Source organism: Phyllopteryx taeniolatus, chromosome 9, assembly GCF_024500385.1.
Source record: "Phyllopteryx taeniolatus isolate TA_2022b chromosome 9, UOR_Ptae_1.2, whole genome shotgun sequence".
Lineage (NCBI taxonomy): Eukaryota > Metazoa > Chordata > Actinopteri > Syngnathiformes > Syngnathidae > Phyllopteryx > Phyllopteryx taeniolatus.
The window spans coordinates 15,018,004-15,033,953 of NC_084510.1; the positions used below are offsets into that span (position 1 = coordinate 15,018,004).

Here is a 15,950-nt window from a genome sequence, read left to right on the forward strand (position 1 = left end):
AGAGATGAAGTTATGATTGAGATTAAAACATTCACTGGTATTTATAACCCTTTTAACACTGTTTTCCTTTTGGCCATAACCCTTTTATGTGGTAAGACACACAAAATGACACTTACTGAGGTTACAGATGATAATGTATCATGAATAAGTCTAAAAAGTGAGCCTATATCAGGAAATCAGCAGCTGTGTAGAGAGCAGGCAGTGAAAAAAGACCTTAAAAGCCCAGACTTATTTGGAAACATTTTCTTTTGGTAGGATGACACTTTTATTATACGTGGGTCTGCTTTTACAGCTGTGCACAATGTGGATCCAAGGCTGTTAATTTATTCATGTTATATTTATGACATAAAGTTAATATTTCATAATAGTTAAACATACTCAATGTGTTTAATGCAGATGAATGGAAAAACAACATAGGAGGTGATGTTAACGCGGATTTATTCATTTAAACAATGAAAGCAGGGGTAATGTGCACAAATAATTATGTTGGCAGCAAAGCCAACCACAAAAAAAAGAAAAAAGAAAAGAAAGAACTGTATTTTTTTAAACGACAAATTGCATTTTGTGACTTAGAAAAAGCCCATCTTTGACCACTGGTTCAAATTAATAGGTGCTCAGCACCCTGTTTTCAAAAACAAAATGACACTATACTTATGTATGAGTAGAATTACAAAAATGACAAAAATAATTCCTTATATGTTTTTTACATAAATAGTTTCAAAAATAAGAGAAAAAGAAAAAGTATTATGTGTCCTCCTCACATACAGTATATGTACTTCCAAATGTCACACATTTAACTTTTTTCTTCAACAATACAAGTGATTTGCATGACCAGCATACAGCCATGACCAACAACATAACCAAATACACGTACTCAAGTAAAGACTTTTGGCAGTATTAGCCCACTCATTTGAAGTGATGCCCCTCAGATTAACAGTTTGGTCCCAGATGGATTAAATGTGGAAGTTGAACTTTAGGGCTTCAATGCAGTCAAAAAACAACAACACTCCTCACACCATCATACCCAACTGTGGAAACCCGGCAGTGTGTGTCAGTTATAAGTTGTGTCGTTGTTCATTTCGATTTTATTCTGTTTCTGATATCACTGAGTGAAATCTGATCATTAGGGTTTTTCTTAAGTGGACTCATGGGCTGAAGTTGTTTGTCCATGCAGTGCTAAAGTCAGCGACGCCTTATCAAGATGCTATATGATGATTCTTATGGAATAAGCATATTACGATGGTTAATGTAATGAAAGCCACATCAGCTTTTGACAGACTTTGGGCAGGATCGTTAGCACGCATTGACGTTAGCTCTACTTCTTTAACTTCTTTGACAGCGCCCTCTTGAGGGGCGGCTGCTTCTGATCCTGGGTGGTGTCCTGATGAGGATGCGTTCGGGATGTCTTCGACTCGTAGAGCTGCTTGAGGTTGAGCGTTTGTTGCTCCTTGGCCGTCTCTCGTTGGGCCTGGCGCAGCAGACGTTTCATGGTCTTCACCTTCTCTCGCAGGTGGCCGTTGGCCTTCTCCAACGAACGCACCTTCTGAGAGAGCGTGCTCACCTTCTCCTCCTCCTCGAACAGAGCCTTCTGCACCGTGGAGCACAACAACTGTGGAGAAAAACAAAATGGAGTTCAGAAAATACAAACAATATGAGAAGCACCGAAAGATGGCAGAGGAACGCAGTGTGTTTTTATTTTCAGGCTGCAAATCACACAACAGTGGGCGGGACGGTGGGCGACTGGTTAACGAATCTGCCTCACAGTTCTGAGGACCCGTGTTCAAATCTGGCCTCGCCTGTGTGGAGTTTGCATATTCTCCTCGTCCCTGTGTGGGTTTTCTCCAGGTACTCCGGTTTCATGCATGGTAGGTAAATTGTGTGGCTGTGAGTGCAAATGGTTGTTTATTTATACCGTCATTTCTCGTGTATAATGCGCATCCCCCCCGCCCCCCTCCCCAATTGTCAAAAGTCAATAGTTGCCATTATACATAGGCATAGGGGGAAATGAAAACAACTTTCACATTGTATAAATGTATGCCGCCATCTAGAGGTTATGAAAAAGCTTCACAGTTTTATTGCAATATGCCACCACCACCTAGAGGTTATGAGAAAAGTGTAGCCCAGTGTTCCCCAACCTTCTTTGCACTGCGGATCGGTTAGGAGTAGGCATTTTTCTCATACGCCACCGTATGTGTGTGTGTGTGTGTGTGTGTGTGTGTGTGTCTATATATATATATATATATATATATATATATATATATATATATATATATATATATATATATATATATATATATATATATATATATATATATATATATATATATATATATAGACACGCACACACACGCTTGCCTCGCTTCTGCTTCCTCCTTCGCCGTTCGTGGTGCGTTAACTGTGGGCGTGATGCAGGAGTGGAGGTCGCAGCTCCTCAATGAGAGTAGACTTTGAACTCCGTAAAAGTAGTTCTTAGCCAGTTAACCAGCCCGCTCGGACCGTAAACAGAAGCGTTCGTGCCAGCTGGGACCGGAAACGGAAGCGTTCTGTGCAGTCTCGACGTCAATTTTGAGAGAATAATTTTGAGGTCAAATTTGGGGGTATGTATTATATACGGGTTCGCATTATACACAAGAAATTACGGTATGTGCCCAGCGATTGGCTAGCGACCAGTTCAGGGTCTACCCAGCCTCTCGCCCAAAGATAGCTGGGATAAGCTCCAACATGCCTGCGTGAGGATAAGCGGTTCGGATGGATGGAAATGACACAATGGCAACATGTAAAAAAGGGGTAAACAATTGTGGAAATCTAACATGTATTGAAATGTTTAAGAGAAAACCGCAAGCTGCAGAAATAAAGAGAGCAGAGATATCCCACACCAAATGGACTCAACAGACCCAGACCCCCTACCCAGAGGCAGGCGTTTCAGTCTGGCAGACAACGTACAGGTGAAAACAGCATTATTTTATATTAATTTTCAAAGTGCCACTGGCCATTTGTTACTTTAGTCATCTCAACAAGTATAATTTATGCTTAGACCTTGCCGCAATAGATTTATCCCATAGAAAAGTGTTACTGAAATGGAAATGAAATATAGTTACTGCTGTAATATTAATACAGCTCAGATTTGATTAAATATAAATAAGTTTTTGTTAACTGTAAATGAGATTCTGTAGACCTATACTTCCTATATTTATGCAATAGCAATTATAATACTATATATTTACATGATAACAATTTATTTTTTATTTACTTATAAATGTTGCCTACATCTTTTTCTGTTTTTTTTTTTTTTTACTAAATAGTATTGCAAAAGAAAAAAGCACAAAAAACTTAAAGATCATGAAAATTCATTCAGGTTCACCAATTTCACGATGCATCAACCTCAATTGTTAAAACGCATGGGAATTAGTATCAATACTATATTTACTTGGAACTGGATCGATACCAAATCTTGCAGTATACCACTAAGGACTGAAATGTGTAGAAAGAAAAGTCAGTTTTGTGGGCAATTAGAAGCTGACCAGTCATCTTATTTGTAGTATAAAGACAGGAGCTTGCAAAAATTTGTAGTGATGCATCCTGGAAGGGAGTTGCATTTGAGAAAGCACATGAACTAGTGTATCAACAGTATACACATCTGGAATTTGAATGCTGACATTGTGGACCAGTCTTGAACTGCAGAAAGCATACTCAAGGGCTTTATATCTCAGGGGTCAGATCACTGGTCTTGTAAACCAGGGGTCATGAGTTCAAATCTCACCAAGGCCTGATGTTTTAGCTTGGTGCTGGTAACTCAGACTCTTGTGGAATTGGCATTGTGGGTGGAAAATTCTCTACTTATGCAGTCAGCGTACAGAAAGATCTAATGGTGATGCAATGTCTGGAAAATAACCTGTTCCCATTTCTGTGATTCTACCTTTGGAGCACTCTGCCAATGCAGTCGCAATTAAGTAATTGGCAAAAAACGGAAGAATTTCATGAGTTCGTCTACAATGGGAAATTACATACGGATGATTTGTGGGCAGTAGTTCATTGCATTGTAGGGGGGAAACAGGAGCATTCTCTTGATGGAAGAACAGAAGCCACTTTGCTTCCTGAATACTGTTGCGTGTTGCTTGTCATGCAGAGTTCAGCGGGAAATTAGTGATTGTCAGTTCCAAACCAAGGTACAACAGTGGAGACATTTCTGACATGTCGTTGTGCAAGCTGTGGGATTGACAACCCGCAAAGAATTGTAGCAGTGCATCTTGCAAGAAGCTGTGTTTGTGGGCTTCATTTAAAGACCGTTTAACATGATTTCAGAGGTGTGTTTCTAAATACATTATACACATTTGAAGATAATTGCTGAAAACGTGAAGAGACTGAGAACTATGTATCACTCAATTGAGAGACCTAGTGTAAAACAGTTTCTAACCATTTCAGTTTTCCTGATGGTGACCCTGGTCCAAAGCACCAACTGGCAGAAGAATGAGGGGGGGGAAATGCCAGCTTGTCAGGGCTTGAGAGCATGTGGTAATGTACCATCACTCTGGCAAGAGTCCATCCGCACCTAGTAAAAGAACTGAACACCTTTGTACGCATCAGCGTTTATCCGGTGCAATTGAGAGTTGGGCCCACAGTGTTTGAGAGCAGAGAGAATCGCTTAATATTTCATAATTTTGAAAAAAAAAAAAATTCAACTTTTTTTAATCACTCAAACTTGGCACGGTTGTTAACGACACTTTTCTTTGGTGTGTCAAATTAACAAGAGATTTATTTTCACTTTACAGGGACTTTAAGAGAGCCATGGAAGAAACTTATTTACTGTTGTTACAACATTGTTTTTAGTGTTAGCAGATTTACTGGCAAACACATAAACTGGCCTAAGTATTTGCCCCTTTTCAAATTATTTTTTAGGATTTACTGGTGAAAGCAGAACTCATGGTTCCATCAATCACAACAAGTTGTCCAGGTCCTGAAGGAGCTTAGCAGCCCAAGAGCATCACAGTACCACCACCACGTTTGACTGTTGGTATGATGTTCTTTTTCTGAAATGCTGTGTTACATTTATGTCAGATGTAACGAGACACACACCTTCCAAAAAGTTCAACTTCCATATCGTCAGTCCGTACACTATTCTCCCAAAAGTCTCGGGAATCATTTAGATGTTGTTTTTTTGGCTTTATGTTATTTCTGGTCAGCAGTGGTTTTCGCCTTGGAATCCTGCCATGGATGCCATGATTGCCCTGTCCTTTTTCCTTATTGTCAAGTTATGAACACTGACCTTAACTGAGGCAAGGGAGTCCTGTAATTCTTTAGATGTTGTCCTGGGTTGCTTTGAGGCCTCTTGGATGAGGCGTCGTGCTCTTGGGGATTTTTGTAGGCCGGCCAAGTCTAGAGGTAATCAGGCTTGGGAGTGGTCAGTAGAAATTAACTCAGCTTTCCCATAAAAGTGAATACCCACAGTTAATTCAGGATTTAGCGTAGCTTTGAATATTTTCTCTCAATAAATTAAAATCAGAATTTTAAAGTTGTATTTTATGTTTACTTGGGTTATCTTTGTCAGATATTTTCATTTGTTAATGTTAAACAAAGTGGGGAAACTGTGCAAAAAAAACCAAGAATTTCAGAAGGGGGCAAATACTTTTTAACTTCACTGTATATACTTTATTTGAGATGGCAACTTTGTAACTGCATCAAAGGTGCCACATCCTACAGTCTACATTTGTAAAGGCCAAGGTTAACAAACCCTCAGACCTCCAGGTAGGGATATTTGTTTTCTTTGTTTCTGTGAGATAAGATTCAAGGCAGATGGTGACACAATACAACCCACTACAGGCTACGTGCCAGCCCAGACCTTTTGTAAGGTACAAAATAAACAACAACAAAAGATCTCCAGCTGCTTCAGACTGTATGGATTTTCTGCTTGAGTATGGATTTCCTCTACAGATGCTAATGCTTCCATGTGGGCCAGCCATGCAAATTGCCTGTCCTTAAATAACAAGTGCTGAATGTTTGGAGGAAATGTTGAAAATGCACAGTTGGCTGCAGGGCCACATCACGAGTAGCTACATTTCCTTCTGCAGTATAATTGTGGCCATACACCATGTGGCATTACTTACACCCTATTGGGATATGGAAGGACTATGAAAGTTTATAATGCAAAGGTTGACGTGTAGAGACAGGATGATCATGTTATGTAAAGCAGTTGGTGTCCCTTCCGTGTGAGCCCAGGCACTCACATCTAGCCTGCACACATCCACGCAATTAAAATGATTCAATTGATTGGAAATGATCTTTTGCCAAACTCGTGAAAAATGAATTTTTAACTAATATCACAGCAGAATGAGGAAAATTTTAATAGTTTAGAGATGGAAATATGTTTTGTATGATTTGTGAGTGAAGTGTGGATACAGTGTATATACATACATATACTGTATGTACAGTGTGTGTATGTATATATATATATATACATATAAATCCTTGTAGCGTATAAACTGCATTCACATCATTTAAGCATGAATAAATGTTTACTTTAAGGAAAAAAAGGTTTGCTTTAATTGCATTGCCACAGGAGTAATTACTTCATTTAACATGTCTGTGTTTACATGTCAGTACACTGTGAACAGAACAATAATGTGCAAGCATTGAAGTCTTTCCTAAATGGAAAGATATATGTTCTGAGGAGAAACGTGTGTCCTGCTTTAGAGACAAATTTAGTTCGAGTACATGAACTGAAGCCATAGGCAGCCATTAGTTTTGCCTTTGTGTGTATGGTGGGGATGCCACTGCCAGTTTTAGTCCTAATGCAGTTTGGTGTTACATCTTGAGGCAAGCACATACATTGTAACGACTTGGATGTACGAACTGTGACCTGAACCAAGTCTGCTTTTATTTTCTCTGTGAGGAAATATAACCTGGAGCATAATTTAAGAAACCGCAGCAGATAGCTAAATATCACTTTGTAATTACAATCACAGGCCAGTGCAACCCCAAATCTTTGCTATTAACGGAAATGCAAACTGTGTGTAAAATGCTCTTTTCCCGTGGTAGAGTTCTCCTTTCATGGGAAGTCAGAAAATGATTGGAAACAGACAGAAGAAGACCAAAATGAGAGGGACCACGGCAAATGTTTTGGCTTATTTGAGGGGAAGAAGCAGTGGTGAGTCAGTGGAAACTATAAACACATAACAAATAACACAAAAAACTGCAAAATAACATGGACTCCATATTTAGAATCTTGAGCCAATTCCTTGGGACACACACTGTCAAATTGCACTTGAGCTTTGAATTCCATATATAGAAGAGCCTTTTCGACCTCTGTCTACAAAGAGCTCCGGATGCTGTCTTTTTCCAATGGTGGATGGATGAAGAAGAGACATGAATATAAATTCTCAAAACTATTGTACACCATCGTAGCAATCCCATAATAAATGAACACATGAACACCATCAAACAAAAACTGAGAGATGTAATTTACTTCAATTGGGGTCCATTTTCTTTGGTGCTTCTTGTTGGTCTTATATCACTCATACTCACAAATCAGCATAAAAACATGCTTGATTTCATTTGATGATGCCATTGTTGGAAATAAGATTTTTAACTGTGTTGTTTGTTATGTCAACCTGCAGGGAAGTGTCTCATGTCACTAGTTACCTATTAAAAAATGTTTTTGCAACAAACCACATACCACAACACACTCATAGCTCATATTATAGCTGTGGATAAACACTTTAATAATGATACAAATATAATTGCGAATTATTTTGCCAATATGTTGCCACAAAGATTACTTGACAATGGTAAAAAATGTCAACCTCATATTAATGGTCCTGATGGGTGCGATTTAAACCTCTTTGTTTTCATTCTATGATGCCAGATTGCCAATGTTGGAAATTTTACTATTTTAAAGTGTTCAAAAGTTACAGGGTTAAAAAAACAATTTGTATCAAATGATATACACCCATACCTTACACTATATGAATGCCCTTGATGAGTGCTTTCCAGATTGTTTTTGTCAATATGTGCTAATCTAGCCATCCATTCTTTTTCTATAGCGCTTGTCCTCATCAGGGTTGCAGGTGAGCTGGAGGCAATCCCAGGTGACTGGCGCGAGAGACAGTGTACACCCTGAACAAATTTATTATTTCGGAAGTGTGTAAACTGTTAACACTTCGCAGAAATCAGTACCCAAGAATTAGTTCTCAGTTTCAAAACGCTTGGTGGTCTCTGGTATAGACAAGCAACCCTTCATACACACATTCACACCTACTGACAATTTTTAATCCTTAATTAACGCTGAACATGCATGTTTTTGGAATGTGGGAGGAAGCCGCAGTACCTGCTGAAAACGCGTATGTACGTATGTGTGTATTATATATATATATATATATATATATATATATATATATATATATATGCGTACAGTAAAATCATTTTAAAATAATTATTTAGTATTATTTTAACCACTTCTTACACACACTGTAGTTAGCAGAGCAGTGTCTGGGAATGAAAAAAAATTGTTTAAAATGAAGGAAACACTTTTTAAGAGACTTGCCATTGTACTGGTATGTGTGCCAATGCTACGTTGGCCACTTACAATAGGACCTTCATTATATTGCTACATTTTCATGACGACTGAGTAATTCCGATGAGGACACCAAAGGCACTCTATAGTGATAGTGACCATAACATTCAGCATGTATCTACATGACGTAATCCTACACAAGGGTCCCATATGCTGCACTTAAAACAATACTAAGCTATAGAACAAACAAAAAAAACCACAGAGGTCGCAAGAACGAGATGTTTTATGTTTTTAAAGTGGATTCTTCCATAAAACATTGCGGCTTCTTTGTCTAGCCAAACCTCAGAAAATTACTGCCTGGTTTTCCAGATTTTGGACCATATTTGACTCGCAGCAACCTTCCTCTTTAAACAAAAGCATATAATCGTGAATCTTCCTGTGTGCCCCCAAAATAATCCAAGCAATTATGGTTTATTGCATTCTATTCCCTATGCCAATATGCTGAATCAGAGTGTCCTGTTCAACTAATGGCATGTGAAATCAAACAGGCAAGTGCTTTTTTTTTTTTTGCTGTCTACGTACCCTGCTGTCCTCCTGAGCCTCCCATTCAGGGGTATAGCTATGGACCTGAGTACCAGGCGTGCAGTTGGCAAACTGGAATAGGCTGGCAAACATGCGATGGTTGTCCGCTGTGTCTGGGAAGATGGCGTCCTGGAAGTTCACTCCGTGGGGGACCATGTTGTAGTTTTCATCCATCCTGCATGGCAAGAAAGAAAAATATATACTGTAAACATGTTCCCTTTTCACTCTCTCCAACCAAAGGCGATTTATGAGTGTGATTAATGTATAGCATCATGTGAAATGTATGAGCTAGAACGTATGGACATCTGGAGAACATCTCGTCTCCTCAGAAGACATCAAAAGTTAAGTTGTCTATTCAAGAGACAGAGTGGGTGTATGTATGCTGAAAAGGTTAAAGGTCAGTTGTAAGTATGGTGAACAGAGAAATGCGTAAGAATTGACTTCACTGTAATGGTTACGCAACACAAATACAGCACAAGCAACACGCAGAAATGTCTCATCAGCATTTTTGTTCTGGCATAATGTCATTGTTTCCCAACGGTTTGAGTTGTGTTTGTTATTCTTCTGATATAGAATCTTTAAGGGTTAACATATAGGCTAATGTTTTTACAGTGCACATGAGAACCAGACAGCACACTCAATCCGTCTCATTTAAAGATCCCGTGTGGGATCGCCGGCAACATTCTTCTCCATACTCGGCTCTGATTCGCCCTATCCCGGGAGCATTTGCCCATGATTGATCGGAACAACTATTTTTAAATCTCTGTGGTTTCGTTGGACAGGAAATGGCTGTCCACTGGAGACAGTGATGAGAATGAGAACTTCATCACTTTGTTGTCTCATTAAACAAGGAGTTAGTAACGTATTTGAATGTGGGTTTATAGGTAGGAGTTTTGCATTAGGCCATACATTGATTTTTATTTTTATTTTTTCAATATATTAAATAAAATCTTACATTTTAGATCACTTTTTGAATCTGAAACCTGTATCCACTTATCCTATGTTGCATGAATAAAGACCAAATGTAGAGGAAAGACACATTCACTAACTGTACTAATGTATTGAGACACACCTCTTTGTGATGTTATGGACCCCTTAGTTCCCAATGAATTCCATAGTTTACCTGACATTTTGGAAAATTCCAACTTAGCGGGAACATTCCGGCCCTTTTTCTACTCTAGCATGATCGTGCAACAGTATACTAGGATGAGTTTGGTACGGAGGAACTTGAGAGCCCTGAACATTCCTCTATGGGTATTTGTGTCAATATATAATATAGCACCGTACGTGTCTACTAGACACAAACATATGCTGCTATAACAGCTTTTATCGTGCAGAAATTAAGTGACATTTTTAAGGCCGTTTTGCATTAATTTGTACTTCAAGAGTAAAACAAACGAGGCTTTGTCTCAAGTTAAGCTGTTCCCAATTCAATGTTTAACTAAATCACTTGTCTTCTAACTGTTGCCCCATACAAGTGGTATCAATCTTCTAATGTAACCATTCGTTGAGCAGAGAGTACAGCCCTAGGCTCATCTGTTACTTTTCTCAGGAGTCACCATCATCAATAACTGGCAGTTCTACCGTTCCATTCACAGCCATACATGCGCATGTGGTACCCCTACTTTTGACACATGATGTGATTGGTATGCAATGTTATTTTCACTCTCCTCCCATCTGTCTGATACAAGTGGACCGTCTGATCTGTCCAAAGAATGTTATCCCACAACATGAGAGGCTTTTTAAAATGTTTTCTGGCAAAGTCTAATCTGATTTTACTGTTCTTGAATGTTACCTTGTTGTAAACACACAAAAAAAGAATTTACTAGAGTCTATTCTTTATTGTTGAGATGTTCTGCAGAGGAATTGGTATCGTTTTCTCCGTTAGGCCTGATAAATGGTGACAAATGACAACTACATTGTGCATTATTATGGCGGGTGTCACAGATAACATTAGCATTGATAGTTTTAATTTTTTACCAACACAACAGAGGGAAGCAAAAGTGTTGTCAAACTACATGTTCACACATCTGTCTGTGAGATGCATTATAAAAATGCAGTGCTGTTGTTGGCTTTGTGCAGACTGCAAAACATTACACACCAGGAATGCTTTCCAGCACCCCTTCTCAATATCTGACATCTCATCTGTGTGAGCAAAAAAACAAAATGTGAAGGAAAAATTGGTAACACCTGTTAGTTAGCACATGTTCCCTATCATCAAGCATAGGCTTTCATCAGTGCTGGGTCTGCAAGTTGTGGGCTTTATCAACTTTTGGTATTCTGATTGTCTATAATTATATGTGCATGCAAGGTTTTAACATACAGTACATGCTGCACTTTCTTTTTGTTTTGTTTTGTTTTTTAATATCCCTGGAAAGTATGGGAGTTAATATAAATTAAGATGGGCTCACATTAAGAGAGCATATAGGAGGTGGGCATCAGTGCTCTGTTTTTTGTGAGCTTCACTGATTGAGTCCTTTGAGAGTCCTTACTTATGTTTATGCCACAGGTCTGAATAGTTGTTGCAGAGCAGAAAAATAACAGAACAGTGAAACTTCAATTCAAGGACATTCCATCCCACATGTAGATTTTGAATGTTTGCCCTTTGTTGAAAGATTACCCACTAACTAACATCAACTGGACTGATGGGAGTACTTTTTAATGTTTGGACTGCATACCACAACATTCTTCAGATATTCTTAGCAAGTGTTCTCCCCAGTTCCAATATGGCTATGGCATAATGTCAGTGTGTATTTGAACAAGAGCTGGAGCCAAATTAAGCCAATAGTATTGCTTCACCTCTGTGCATTGCGCTGACCATGCTTCTCATAAATCAGGAGATCTGTTAAGCGAATGTACAGTGGGAGGATAGACATGCAATTAGGATTTTACATGAATTACTTAATTTTCTTGGATTTGAGAAATACATTGCTCATTTCAAAGTCTCCAAAGACATCCATTTTCTGAGCCGCTTCTCCTCACTAGGGTTGCGGGCATGCTGGAGCCTATCCCAGCTGTCATCGGCGGGGTACACCCCCCTTCCCATGGGCCCACCACCTGTGGGAGGGGCCATAGTGGTCAGGTGCAGTGTGACCTGGGCGGTGGCCGAAGGCAGAGACCTTGGCGGTCCGAACCCTGGCTACAGAAGCAGAAGAAGCCCACCCAAGCACGGGGAGAACATGCAAACTCCACACAGGCGGGCCCAGGATTTAAACCCCGGTCCCCAACTGTGAGGCAGATGTGCTAGCCAGTCGTCCATTAACCAATTATTTTGCAAAATTGAAAAAGGTGTATTGTACTATTTTTTATTGTATTAATAACAATAAATCAAGTAACAAATTATTCATGATTATTATTATGATATTATTATTACAACTATTTTTTCTGAGTTGTTTTTTGCTTTGTGTTGCAAGTCAAAATTGGAGTTACAACTGAGCATCAGCTTTCATAAAAGCCAACTTGAGAGCCACACATAATGCACTTTGAGCCGTTTATTGAAGGGTCAGACATGCAAATACAAAATGACAACACTCGCAAGGAGCTGCAGTAGGCCAAAACTCGTGCCCCGACATTCGCATGCAGCCTTACAGCCAAGTTGGGCCGACTTGACTTCAGTTCTTGACGTCACTCACTAGGCAATGGCCCTTAAAGGCACACATATAACCCTACAGTTGTTGTGACTTTCGGCTTGTCCCATTAATTACAATTTATAAAAACAGTTCTTTACATTCTCTTTTATTATGTTTCATTATATTGTTATACGTTACTGTGCTATGTAACAAGAAAAATTCAGTTCATGTGGATCACTTTTCGACACCGCTTATCCTGTTCAGGGTCACAGGAAACTAGTGATTGTCTTAGGTGACTTCAGGCAAAAGGCCAACAACACACTGCACTGGTCATTAGTCAATAACAGGGAAGATATACAACCTTGCACACTATCACTGAGTGGGAATCTAACGCACACTGCCTGAATGGAAGTCAGGCAAATTCCACCATCAGTGACTTAAAATCACATCAATGGGGAAAATGTATTTAATACAGACTACGAGTAAATTGCATGGGCAACCGTGGCAATAATTTTTTGTCAAATATTGATCAGCATCCCCCCCCTGCCCCTGTTGACGATCGGCTTTCGAGGGGCAAAAGGTTCGATCAGCGCTCATCACGCCCATCACCCCCCAAAAGACCCACTACCCCGTCGACATCCCCCGTGGTTGTCGTGACCACCTCATTGATTTTTGGGCCACCCCACTGAAACATTTCGGGCTGCGGCCGTGTTAGAAGTTTAGTCATGCAACAAATTGAAAAGTCGTTGTATTTTTTTTGTAAATGAATTTAAAAAAAACAATGAATACATTTTAAGTAACCAATTTCATGGGGGGGAATGTAGCCCGCCAGCCATACTTTGCTCACCCCTGATGCAGATGTATACATTTTACATGCGATGGACTCATTCAATCAGTCAGCACTTAGCAATCAATTGAGAAGGATAACTCACTTGAGGAAGAAGTAGTAATTGTTGTTTGGGGTCACACTGTAGGAGAAGCAGGAGAAGTAGCCCAGGCCTGTGACGTTAAACCTGGAGCCCGCGGGGACCTCCAGCATGCTTCCCCACGCCTGGTCGCACAGCAGCTCGATCTCGGCCAAGTAGAGCAAGTCGGTGGGGCTCTGCCACGGCAGGTAGTTGTACGGCTCTTTGTGCAGGGCCAGCACCTTAGCGAACACGATGATCTCGGCCAGCTCGGCACGGCACGCCTCCGTCTGGGGTCTCCAGTCGTGGGGCAGCTGGCACCCCTCGCTCCATTCGGGACCGGCCGCAGTCAGGAGAAAAGCCACGATAATCCACATCATATCGCGCGGGGAGTAGCGAGTTGCAGATGGATGGATGTTGCAAAGTAAAGGCAGAGCGCTCATGCGGTGCACATAATCTCTTTCAACGAATCATCCAGGCGCTTTGTATGTGAAACAAACAAACAAACTTGAACTCCTCGTTTGTGCTTTCGTAGTCTCCAACCAAGTGATACCTGTCTGTGATGGAGGAGGAGGCTCAGCCTTCTCTTCAGCTGCAGCGACAGAATTCCCCTCCACTTTCCAATTCAAATTTAGGCGGAGCAATCTAAGTCACTGCACACAACCTCGTGAGGGAACTTTAAACTTTGAACTTTGATTTCGCGACAAATACGATTGTATATACAAGAAGACTGGAAAACATTTTAAAGCCAGCACACAAACCAGAAGGACAGAAGTGAATTGGAGAGATAGCAATGGCGCCCTCTTGTGACAGAATTTTAGAATATTAACTACAGTAACTGTACTGGATATGTGAACGTTGAGTGCTTTTCGCTTGTTGCGGTTCAACTTTTTGGAATGACCAATCGCGTTCCTCAACCTTGCGAGCAATCACAACATATAGGTGCTCCCACGTTTAACCAATCACGATCGTTTAAAAAATAAACGAACGCGGAAGTACAGCAGAGAACAAGTCTGGCTCGGATTTTATGCATAATATGCACTGCATCGAACGATTTTTACTCGACCAATGGCAGAAAAACACCTTATCATAACCCATGTCGTTAATTAACCAGTTCGTAAAATAAACTTTATCGGGTGATGTCTTGCTAGTGTTAAAACACGAATTATACGTCGAGTTTGACAGAAGCGAATGGAACACGGCTCTCCCTGCTGACATTTTACGAAACTCAAGATGGACGGCATGTTTCACATGGTTCATAACGGGCCAGTGGCGCAATGGATAACGCGTCTGACTACGGATCAGAAGATTCTAGGTTCGACTCCTGGCTGGCTCGAACTTTTTGTTTTGTTTGTTTATGAAACATTTTCGCCCAACTAACCATTTTTTAAACCAAAATCATCGTACCGAAAAACAACAAACATAGAATATGTAAAACAAGCGACGAGTTAAACTAACCAAATGAGTCGACCATATGGTGTTGGGTAAATGAAATACATGGTAATGATGCATTATTTACGTTGAATAATTTTTATTTAAACCACTCACTTTCAAGGAACTACGTGAAGTAAATTTAATCAATACCACAAATACCTGGAGGCCACATATCACATCCAATGTAACCTAAAATGGAGCCCTAGCAGTTAAACCTGTGACCACTAGGCGGTAGCATTGTCTAGTATAAACATGGTTTGAGTCTCATGCTTCAACGTTCACGTGCAGATTTCATGCTGTATAATGTAAATACACTCACGTTCTCTTCATGTAGTTCGTCTTTAGTAATATATATTGTTCTGCAGAACATTATATTCATAATATTAAGATATTATGCAAACATGCCTTTTTAATTAAAAAAGCGGATATTTGCAGGGTTAAACACATCCAGCCATCCATTTTCTGAGCTGCTTCTCCTCAATAGGGTCGCGGGCGTGCTGGAGCCTATCCCAGCTATCATTGGGCAGGAGGTGGGGTACACCCTGAACTGTTTGCCAGCCAATCGCAGGGCACATACAAACAAACAACCATTCACATTCACACCTACGGGCAATTTAGAGTTTTCAATTAACCTAGCATGCATGTTTTTGGGATGTGGGAGGAAACCGGAGTGCCCGGAGAAAACCCACGCAGGCACAGGGAGAACAAATAACTACATACTACCCAAAATCAATCATAGTTGCCACGATGTAAGAAAACTTCCTTAAGTCTACTGTCTGCTAAAATACAAAATCAGAAGGGGAAGTGAAATATTATGGCCTTGGCAAGGCCACTGTGTGATGTTGGTTGTGATGTCCATCCATCCATCTGTCCATTTTCCATACCGCTTATCCTCACTCGGATCGCGGGCGTGCTGGTGCCTATCCCAGCTATCATTGGGCAGGAGGTGGGGTA

General features: G+C 40.2%; 1 protein-coding gene and 1 non-coding gene across 2 annotated transcripts; one reads left to right on the top strand and one right to left on the bottom strand.

Moving 5' to 3' along the window:
* Positions 1-421: 421 nt before the first annotated feature.
* Positions 422-14,191, bottom strand: ccdc3b (coiled-coil domain containing 3b). The gene is made up of 3 exons (XM_061785760.1): positions 13,590-14,191; positions 9,089-9,263; positions 422-1,609 (listed from the first exon to the last, which is right to left on the bottom strand). The coding sequence occupies exons 1-3, from the start codon at positions 14,003-14,005 to the stop codon at positions 1,316-1,318; spliced, it is 885 nt and encodes a 294-aa protein (XP_061641744.1). The 5' UTR covers positions 14,006-14,191; the 3' UTR covers positions 422-1,315.
* A 634-nt stretch (positions 14,192-14,825) lies between these two features.
* Positions 14,826-14,898, top strand: trnar-acg (transfer RNA arginine (anticodon ACG)). The gene has a single exon. It is a non-coding gene; the product is annotated as a tRNA-Arg (tRNA).
* The last annotated feature ends 1,052 nt before the right edge of the window (positions 14,899-15,950 follow it).